At 29.4% G+C, this 11,570-nt stretch overlaps 1 protein-coding gene across 1 annotated transcript; it reads left to right on the top strand.

Moving 5' to 3' along the window:
• Positions 1-5,280: 5,280 nt before the first annotated feature.
• On the top strand, positions 5,281-7,299 carry LOC120118340 (putative Myb family transcription factor At1g14600). Its single transcript, XM_039138395.1, has 3 exons — positions 5,281-5,436; positions 5,628-5,707; positions 7,195-7,299. The coding sequence occupies exons 1-3, from the start codon at positions 5,301-5,303 to the stop codon at positions 7,297-7,299; spliced, it is 321 nt and encodes a 106-aa protein (XP_038994326.1). The 5' UTR covers positions 5,281-5,300.
• The last annotated feature ends 4,271 nt before the right edge of the window (positions 7,300-11,570 follow it).

Here is an 11,570-nt window from a genome sequence, read left to right as displayed (position 1 = left end):
TTGATGGTGGCTCGATTAGGTGAGGATAGGGACAAATAGTGGTTGGCAGAGGTACAGAGGCATGGCTCGGTTGGTGGGGATCTCGGATTTTCTAGGATCAGTTTTTTATTTGATTTTTTACTTTTTTTTCTTTGTTTTGGATTATTTTTGGGATTTTTCCTGATTTTTTATTTGTTTGTTGTTGGTATAGTGGTGGCTCAAAATCGGATTGAACGGTGACGATGATGGCTTCGACGCCAGCAACTTATAGCAACGACAGTTTGCTCTTCTCCTCTACTAGTGGCGGTGGCAGATTGCTAGGTCATGTTAGGTTTTGGGCTAGGGTTAGAATTAGGGTTTGGTTTGGTTTTGGGCTCAGGTTGGGTTATTTGGGAAAATGAGTTTTGGTTCGGACCCAGGTTGGGTCTTTGTAATGACCTACAAAATAATAAGAAGGAAAAAAATAATAATATAATTAAATATTAATATAATAATAATAACTAAACATAAGACAATTAAAATTCGGACAAAAATTGGTGGCTACAAAAGTGTTGTGGCAAGGAATATCAAATAGAGTGTTGCAACATTGTAAACAATCCCCTCAGTAATATTTTTATTTAATCATAGGTATCCAACTAATTGACTGATTAATTCGAATAGAATTTTACAGAAGTTCATTATATGGATGGCTCTCTCAACTCAGTTTGATACATTCATAATCACCAGAATTCGAATCCTGGCTTTACTTAAGAGATATAGTCTCATTCCATAAAACCAATTGGATGTGTTGGTCTTTTGGTAATATTAGTAGTATCGTATAAGTTGTCAATTTTGATTCACATGTTTAATTTGTATGTAAAATTTCCCTGCAAGTTGATTGGATTGCTACTAAAGAGTGAAGTTCCTCATTTTTTTTACTACTATTATTTACGGTTGTAACTATGAAGCTATGAGAAGTTTATGAAATCGCCTGGAATAGATTAAACATATTGTTGGGGACTATAATGAACCTACTACAAGATTTAGTGATCATTAACGACAATTAGCAAATTCTTAATGAGAATGTGCAAGTTGCCAAAAAAAATGGTTGTCCCTTGTTCCCATATAATGAGGTAAGGGGAGGTAAGATAGTAGGCTGACCCCAACACGAGGTTGAGAGCAGCTTCCGTAGAAGACATCCGAATTATGAAATGTCCTCCGTGGACTCGATCCCAAGACCTCAAGGTTAAAAACATTGTGCTCTATCAAATGAGCAAGTTGCCAAAGAGAGAGAAAATGGCAATGAAATTGACAGTTCATTAGCAGCAAGAGTTGCCTTCATTGCACATGCACTGCCTACTTTTATCAAAGCCAATGTGGCTAGAATACTTACCATATCTGGTTAGGATATTTTAATCTTCCACAATTAATTAATAGAAGATTCTTATTATTTGGCTAGTAGGATTAGTTTAGATTTTATTACGTATCCACTCAAATTCTAATTGATAATTAAATTAAATTTTATTATAATTCTAGTGGTTAAAGATTATGTAGTAATTGATTTTATTTAGGTAAGATTTTTTTTTAGTTTTTGAGATATATTTATCAGGTTTTGAGAGATATATATTGAGTTAAGAATATGAAGAATTATATGTATTTGTTTTCTTTGTGATATGTATGTTTACCTCGATTAGGTATTAACCTCGTCTATATAAGTAGACAAGATCGAACTATATTAAATATCACCTTTTGTGTGTGATCTTATTCTATGTTGATATATCTCGCATTGTTTCTTTTTTTTTCGCTTATAAATATCTAATATATTTTTATGGAAAAAATAATCAATTTAAAATAGAGTAAATTAATTATATCTTGCATGATTTTATAATTTCACAAATTAAAAAATATCTTAACAAATTTATCATTGAATTTAAAACTATAACCACACTTGTTTTGTATTTACATTATATATTAATATGCACATCAATGCAGTACACCGGTGCATGTTTACTTCAATAAGATTTAATTTATTGATTTAATTAAATATTTTTAATTAATTAACTACTTTATTTAAATAATAATAATAAAACAGACACTTTTTTGTAAGTCTCTACCTCCCGTCCACATTGCAGTTTAAAAAATAATGTAGCGTATTTGTCCATAAGCACGAAATTCTTGATAAAAATTTCTCAACATATTTCTTGATAGAAAAAGATATGGGAGGACGAAGATAACATGCCAAGTCAACCTTTGTTAACGACCGAGAAAGCAATGGCTGTACTGAAAATTAATCAAAAGTTCAAAATTGTATTACAAACTTCTAAAATTGATAACCAAACTGAAAATATTCTAAACGTTTGGTGACTATTTCCGGATTTTACCCAAACGTTAAAGTCTTTAAAGTCAACATGAAACTTCTTGTAGTGGAAGGGAAAATGATGGCAAGTGCTGTATCCACATGAAACTCATCAAAATTTTATATTGCTTTTAACGTTCATCGGTAATTCTATAGATTATTTGTGAATGCATATTTGATAAATGTTATATTTATAAGTGATGAGTATGTATAGGAGGATTATAAAGAAATCAAAGTATAAAAAAGATGATTCTACGATACAATAGTTTAATATCAGGTTAATGAAAGGCGCGAGTTAAAATATTGATTTTTTAACATTTTCAGTTCAACAAAAATATTATGAAAATATAACATTTTCGGTTTATTACGAAGAATGTTTGCACCCTGAAAAAGTAAGAAAATATTAATATTTTAGGTTATGCGCAACCGTAGAATTCCCTATGAAAAATGTTGAAGTTTTATACAAGATAAGAATTATACAAGATAAAATTTGATTGACTGGACTAGATTGGACATTCTAATCTAATCTTTATCTTTGATATTATTATGGTTCATTAAGATATTAGATTTTTTAAAATAATATTTAAATTTTGAGTATGAACTAAATTGGCATCCGCGGTTAAGAATTTGTTGTTATTTTTTAAATTTCTTTTCTTTTTTTGTTACAAAAAGTTTAGGTTAGGGGTGGCTCTCCCAATCTAGTGTCAGGACATACCTAAGACCTAATTAAAATTTATATAGGAATTTACATTACCCACAAAAAATGATGGTGGTAGGATTGGAACTTGGTCTTACAGACTCAAATTCCTGAATTCGACGACCACTTGTGCCAACACTAGTTTGCTTACTTTTTGAATTTATGAGTTTGAGCACGCTCATATCATATAAAAAATATGAACTTTCATGTCTAATAGTTAAACAGATATTATTTTGTATTTATCTCAAGTTTATCAAAAAGAATTTAAAATTTGATATTATAAATAAAAATAAGTTAGATCATTTTTATATTAAATCTTTATAACATTTAATATAAATTAACTAATATTTGATTTAGATTAATTGATTAATAAACTAAATACAAATTATTATAAAAATAATTATTGATTTGTCCAGGTTTAATATGAAGTGAAAAGTTCATTGGATTTGGAGCTGAATTGAGGTTGGACGGCCCATTGTTCCAATTCGAATACTTTCTGTTTCAGGGCCCATTGTCCTTCATTCGAATAGACAAATAAAGGACGATCAATAATTATAATATAAATATTCTATTTAAACACACGTTTAAATAATATTTTTTCTACTTCCAAAATGTTTTTTCGTTATAGAAAAAGACTTGGTTACAGTACGATGAACACTGCAATCGTGCTACTGCCTTGCACATATTATTGTTGTATAATGGGAGACAATCAACCATCGTCTCTCCGATATCGTAAGAACGATCGAATTTATCTTAATGAAATTGTGTAAACAAACCTCGATAACTTTGTTCATCCGATTCCGTTTTTACCGTCTTATTTTCTCGGACATCAGATATTAATTGCAGTCATCACATCCTCTCAAATTCAGATACTGATTGTTGGATCAATGTCGATATAAGATAACAAACTTACAAGTTACAACTACATGCTCTTTCTTGTTCATTGAATCTTTGAAGAAAGGTGGTGCCGAACACGGCAGAAGCAGCATGATATTTTGTTGCTGTGGGTCCAATATTAGGCACCGTCTTTATTTGACCTCGACATTCACTGTTTCCTTCGCTTGGAAAACGCACGTCCTTTCTGTTCCCAGCATCTTGACTACTCTCGGTTTTGTTTTGGACACGTAATTTCCCCAAATAAAAAACTGAAAACGGATGACGTGGATGCATTAGGAGTCTCTAATCATTCTGCTAATAACGTATCAGCGCTTTATTAATCCATGTGATTAACATACGACTATAAACACGAACTACGAATTATGGATATGTCTATTTAATAAAATTTTAAATACAGAAGATAAGATATATTAACAATTAAAAGAATGATTGTTAATTTTAAAGATTTTAGGTTCGAACCGAAGATATTTGAACTTTCATTATCGAATAGTTGAGATTCTTTAGAATATATACCAACACTCGTAAGCAACCCGAATCATAAAATAAAAATATGAACAGTGTATGAGTTCATTTTGATTTATGAAAAACAAAACACGTCAAATATATATTTTTCCCGTACCATAACTGTTATATAGTGGAAGAACAGTAATATTATATATCTTTTGGGGAAGTCATTTATTTATTTTTAGAAAGTAAATATTCTTATTAAATTAGCCAATTGGAGAAATGTCGCAAGATAATATGTCAGTGTTTTAGACTTTATGATGTCTTAAAATAAAATGTGTTCTAAAAACATATTGACAAAAACATATTGACGTGCCAATATATGTTGTACTTAAACATTTTGAATATTTTAATTAAGCATTATTTTATTGATTTGTAAATTTATTAAGTAATAGATAAAAATCTTAAATTACCGAGAAAGTTGAATAGTAGTACAATTCAAGAAAAATATTGTGAATGTTTGACTCATCAAATTACGTCGAAAATGATTTGTGTTTATCATTGCTTTCGAGAATAGTTTCTTTTATAGGGTATTGAAAATACTAGCCAACTAGAATCACGATTAAAAGCAATATTTTCATTCTCATTCTCATTTAATATTATTATTATTATTATTTATATAAAATTAAATAAATGAGTTTAGAAGAAAAAGTTATATTTTGTTTTTACTTATAATACAATATTATTTCATGAGGGAAACTAATTAAATAAACAAATGGGAACCGGAGGACTATATGATTGAGGTTTTGAACAGGTCCTTTCCAGGCAAAAAAAGTCAACAAAAAAAAAACATATATTTCGTTTCTTGACCATTATGATTCATTGATGCATTCATATACACCTAAAAGGAAACTCTTGCTTTACATTCTTGTAGGGAAGAAAGGATCGATGACAAGGAAAGATGGTGCCGGTGCCGGTGCCGGAGCTCGACGGTACAACAAATCAGAGGCTCCACGTTTGAGATGGACTCCTCAGCTTCACCGCCACTTTGTTCAAGCTGTTGATCACCTTGGTGGAAGATACAGTAGGTTCCTATATGTTATTACTCTTGTTGTTTGGGATCGTTTTACATGCTTGAAATACCAAAGCAAAATTAGTGAAGAAACTGGTGTGGTTCTGCACTGTTTTGTTTGATGCCCTAAATAAATTTGCAGTTTCATTCATGAACGTTACTCTATTATGTCTTTATAACTGAAGGTTGGTTTTAATTTGCAGAAGCAACACCAAAGCGAATACTGCAGATGATGAGTACTGTGAACGGACTCAGCATTTCCCATATCAAAAGCCATCTTCAGGTGTTGAGATCTTATTCTTTTCCCTTTTTTCAGGATTACTTCGACTTTACATATGTTAATTTGATTAATATACATATTAATAGTTTTATTAATTTACAATAAGTTTGAAAGAAGAAGAAATTTTTTTTAGAGGTAACAGATTCGAGCACCAACAGTCGTACCAGGGTGATTGAGCGTTCGTTATAAAATAATTAAGAGTATTTAGAAGATATAGTACTACTTTGTAATCACCTTAGCTTAATTAAAAAAATAATAGTTTTCTTTAAACTTCAATACATCATAAGTTAAAAATATAATAATTATATGTTGGGACGAACATAAGATTTTATGTAACGAGATAGAATTTTACAATTTTAAAAAAAGGATGAACCTATAAAATTATGGAGGTGAAAACAAGTTATCAATAGAAAATATAAATAAATTTTATAAAATATATGATAATTAAAAATTTTAGGGTTATATGAAATATTTTATACACCAACGATGTATAGTTCTAGGGGTGCTTATCGAGCGAGTCGATCGCGAGTTGGGTAGTGTTCGACTCATGCTCGTTAAAAAATTTTGCTGATCGACTCGACTCGTTGCTCGTTAAGCTCACTAAAAAAATTACCTTATTTTTTTAACTAAAAAATTACTAATACTATATGAGGATATTATGGTTGGGTTTTTTTGTATGAAAATAATATTATTAATTAATAATATTTTAATATTTATTAAAAAATAATATATTAGTTAATTTATTATTATTTATTAAAATAATTATTATTTATATTTATTTTTTAAGTTATTACTAAAAATATATTTTAAAAAATTAGCGAGCCGCTCGTTAATTTATCGAGTCGAGTTAGACTTTGCTCGACTCAGCTTGTTAAGGTCTTAAGTCGAGTTCGAGTCGAGCCAAGTCGAATTGAACATCTATCGAATTTTGACCGAGTCGAGTTCAAGTTGCTCAACTCGTTAAACACCCTATATAGTTCTATACATTACTAATGAATCAAATAATGACTCATCATTAAAAATAAAGTTAGACAAATTTGGTTTAAAAATATAATTTAAGTTTATTGATTATATTTTCTATTGATGATATAAGTCCGCACCTCTAAAATTTTGTAATACAAATTCATAAATTTATATATTATCTTAAAATCTTGTATTTGTCCCAACATACACTCTTAAGATGTAATAAAAAAATTACACATAATATCAATAAATAGTACTTTTGGAACATAATTCATTTTAGTACAATATAGTAGAGGTTTTAATTTAGTAACATTCCGAGTTATTTTAATACTGTATATTCTCAGTGAATTTTTATTAAAAAAATCAACTTTTTCCTGTTCCAAATTAATTCTAATATATCTATGTTACATAAATTATTATATTTCTCTCTTATACACATCAAACTAAAGGTTGTTATATTATGGTATAAATTAGGTAAAAGCAGTTTAATGTTGAAGTTTTCAATATGATTTTGATTAACCCCGTAGATGTACCGACGCTGCAAAGGTAGCACCTTGCGGTTAAGAAGGTCGCGCCTTGAAGACAATTTCAACGCTGGAATCTTGTCAGATCTCTCACCATCTACGAGGTAAACCCACAGTTTAAAGCGTTGTTGCACAGTAATTCTACTATCAGCTGACTCAACGTCGGCTCAAAATCAGAAGAAATCCTTACCGTCGATGGAGAAGATATTAGTTGTGGCATTTAATGTTGGTTGAAAACAAGCCTGAAAAGTCTTCCCATTTTTGCCACCACAAATTTTGATCCACTGAAATGAATATGATGGTTCGGAAAATGAGAGTGCAACCGAAAGCCATTCCTAATGTCCTTATCTCTTTGATTCAATGAAAGCTACGTTTAATTTACAGTAGGAGGTTTCCCAGCAGTGTTTTGTATGTGGTCTTCGTTTACAAAAGAGATCTCTCATCCAGAATAATTGGTTTGCAGAGTAGAAGGATCTGAACAACAAGATTGGAAAAGTAAGCATAGCCATTCACAAAAGGAAGAAGCAGCTAAGCTCTTTGAGCATCAGCAGGTACTATCCATATATGTATGTTGTTCTCGCTTATCTGCACATTAGGGTTTGACAATCACGATGATACAATCTTCATATGATCTTGTTTTTGGTGCAGGATACATATGAACGCTTGGTTGGTAAAAAATTAGAAGACGAAGAGGATGGAGAAGTTTGTGAGCTATCGCTATGCACCTGGGGAGATGATGAGAAAGGCTACTTTCTTAGGCGCCCTACTTTCTTAAGGACTTCAAACTTTTCCGACAATTACATTAATTTGGACTTAACCATCTCCACCGCATTTCCCAGTTGATCCATCACTTTTTTGTTTTTATATTCGAGTATTTTCTTTTAGTTTTATTGAAACAAACTGGGTTTATATTAGAACATGTCGATATATTTGTTGTACCTCTAATAATATAGGAGGTTCCTTCTCCTCTTTACATGGTGCCAATGTGATCTCGACACCATCTTGATGAAAAAAAAGTTTTTAACCTGACCTAAATAGATCTACGATCATATATAATCATGGTTTGTTTTTAACGGGTTTGCTGGCTGAACTTTTGGCAATACAATCTCCTGTTGTTTACTTCTTAGCATCTTTTTGGTACATATCTATGGAGTGCAGAACATCAAGGAGGACTCCTTGGATAAAGAGGGTATTGGAAGGACCGAGGATTTCGTTTCATTCGCAATTCTGATTCTTTGCCGTTTTGAAGCATTCCATAGGACCGCTGAATTTGATGTTATGCTGCCCTCTTCTGTTCCTACACGGCGGTTCATTGGTCCCCTTGTTTAGATTGCTAATGTGGCTTTTTTTATTTGATTCTAAACTCGGATGAATCTGGATGCATTGGGGGAGGTTTTCCTATGTATTTGGTTTATCTTAATAAAATTCTTGGACACTCCTTTCAGTGGCGTAACTTGACGTTAGAGCTTGGAGGATGGGTAATTTAAAACTTTAAAAAATTTAGAAGTTTAAATTATTTTTGAAGGGTTTAGTTTACATTTTTTTTCAAAAATAATTAGAGTCTAATTAAAAATTTTGAAATTTTGAGAGGCTTAATGAGAATTTTTAAAAATTATGGGAAGGGATTTAATCAAGAACATTAAAAAAATTAAAATTTAATTTAAATTTCTAAAAATTTAAATTGAGCCAAATTAATTTTTTTTAAAAAATTTAAGAGTCTATATTATAATTTTTAAAATTTGGGGGGGCCATGACCTCACTAACCCCTCTTGCCTTCCGCCACCGACTCTTTTTCCTTCCAATGTTAGAGGTTTTACTTTGGTGCATTTTTTTTGGCTTAAATATCAAAAAGGTACCTAACGTATGTATGTTTTTTTTAGTTTGGTGTTTAACGTTTTTTTCGTTTTAATTTAATACCTAACATTTCATTCCGTAACTCAATTTAAATTAGGCCGTGACAGGTCGTTAATTTCGACCGTTAAATGCCATCTGACATAAATATAATATTAAAAACGATTTTTCTAATTAAAATAATGACAAATTATTTAATTGAAATTAAAAAATTAAAAAAAAATAAAAACTTTTTTATCTTTAATCCTAAGTAATTTTCCATCTTTCTCCTCTCCTCTCCTCCCCTCTCCTCTCCTCTCCTCTCCTCCCGTCACTCTCTTCCCATTCCTTCTCCACCCTTTTTTTAAAATTGAATTCAAGAACCCTAAATCAGGGAAAAAGGGAGAAGGCTAGAATCATGGCGCAGATTCCATACTGATATCAGTTTTACCATGGTTTCACGAGCAGAAGAAGCAACAAGACACCGATCTTTCTCCTTACCGTATTATCCCTTGGAAAATAACAAATTCCCAGACATGTTTTTTTTTAAGTTTTCCAGTTAGTTTTCACCAGGTTTCCTCTCCTATTTTATTCATAGTAATTTCATTTATTTTATTAATTTATTCACTGAATTTTTGAATTATTCATATTTTGATTATTCTGAATTATTTTATTTTTTAAATTATTTTATTATTATTTTGATATGACATCACATTTATTATTATTATTATTTAATGTAAAATATTTGAAAATATAAATAAAAATAGAAGGTGGTCGGATATCACCGACGACCACCGTAGATGATGATTATTCGTTCTTAAATTTTTATGATTCGGTTCATCTTGACCCTTGAATCTGAATATATTTGTTGTTTCATCGGAAAATATCCCAAAACCTGTTAATCTCGACTGAAACATTTCGACTTCCTCACTTTCAATCTCTAATTTGTAGACTTCGGAGCAAGTTCCACAAAATGGTGGTCATATTCGAACTCACAATGTCGAGGAGAAGCGACCCATAAAATTTAAAGTCGAACGATCAATATCTATGACGGTTGGTGGTGGTGTCCGACCAACTTGTGTTTTTATTTTATATTTTAAACTATTTTATAGTAAATAATAATAAAAAACACCTCATCATAAAATAATAATAATAAAATAATTTAAAATGATCAAATCAATAATAATTTAAAAGTTTAGTGAGTAAATTACTCAAAATAATATTTTTTTTCGGTTTGCCACTAATCCTCAAATTTTTCAACCACACTGAAACCAATGTTCTCTATCCAAATTCATCATTAATTAATGAGTTAACTATATGGTTGATTATTTATTTTTGAATTTTGTCTACTTTTAGTTATTGAATTCAAAATATATAAGATATTGTTACTTATATTTTTATTTAAACAAGATTTGATCACCCTGAGTTAATTGCCGTTAACAACAGTTAAATATTTTGATATATTCACACATTTGGTCTTTGTTAATTACATATTCTCTCAATTTAGTTATAATTTTAATAAATTAAAATAAATTATATATTTTTAAATGAAAATAAAAATAAAATATTTTTAAATTAAGTTAATAGTAAAATATATTTAATAAGTTAATATAAAAACATTTTAAGTTAATATATATAAAATTATATTATATATAATTTATATCACATGCACCCCATTGATAATTTTTTTTATTTAAATTACATTATTTAAAAAAAAGTTATATAAAAAAATTCTAAAATTTAAAAGTCTATAATATATATAATCTACACATGAAGTTTAAAAATTCAAATTATATAATTGAAATAAAATTTATTAAAATTTAAAATAAAGAAATGTAATTAAATTTTAAATGTTTTGAAGTTAAAATAAATATTTTAAAAATAATTTAGAAAATAAATGTGAAATAATTTAAGAAATTAAGAATTTAAAACATTATGGTGTCAAATTTTAAAAAAAATTAGAATGGTAGAATGTTAGAGTAAAATAATTTGAGGATTATGAATACAAATTTAATATAAAATGAAAATGAAAAGGGGTACAAGGTCGGAAGGTACCTGGTTAACCAATATTTTATGACCCATGCTCAACCCAGAAACTCAGTAGAGTACCCGACATGAAAAATTGGGTATTTTTATTATAAATACCCGATATTTTTTAACTGGGTCAGCGGGTCGATTGGTCATCTAAATCGCGTCTGTTATTTTTGAACAACCTTACTAGCATGACATGTGGTATCGTTCGATTGGAGGATGAAATTTATTTAAATTTATTAATAGTATGACGAAATTGAGAGAATATGTAATAATAGGGACTAAATATGTGATTATATCAAAAATACTTAACTCCTATTAACGACAAATAACTCGGGTGACCACATTTTAGTTAAATAAAAACGAAAATGATTTTATTTTAATTAAATAAAAAATAAAAGTAACAATATCTTATATTTTTTGAAATCTAAGAGTAAATAAAACACAAATATAAATTATCATTTATATAGTTAATGCTTAATTAATCCCTCGATTCACTGTAGGCAAAGGGAATTATA

Source organism: Hibiscus syriacus, unplaced genomic scaffold (assembly GCF_006381635.1).
Source record: "Hibiscus syriacus cultivar Baekdansim isolate YM2019G1 unplaced genomic scaffold, ASM638163v2 tig00110328_pilon, whole genome shotgun sequence".
NCBI lineage: Eukaryota > Viridiplantae > Streptophyta > Magnoliopsida > Malvales > Malvaceae > Hibiscus > Hibiscus syriacus.
The sequence above is the reverse complement of the archived record's forward strand: the minus strand, read 5'-3'. Positions and strand labels throughout refer to the sequence as shown.

Excerpts from the sequence above, each read along its gene's own strand:
- LOC120118340 (XM_039138395.1), top strand. The coding sequence starts at position 5,301 with ATGACAAGGAAAGATGGTGCCGGTGCCGGTGCCGGAGCTCGACGGTAC. Across the intron at positions 5,437-5,627 it reads TCACCTTGGTGGAAGATACA|AAGCAACACCAAAGCGAATA; the intron begins GTAGGTTCCTAT and ends TTTAATTTGCAG. Across the intron at positions 5,708-7,194 it reads ATATCAAAAGCCATCTTCAG|ATGTACCGACGCTGCAAAGG; the intron begins GTGTTGAGATCT and ends TTAACCCCGTAG.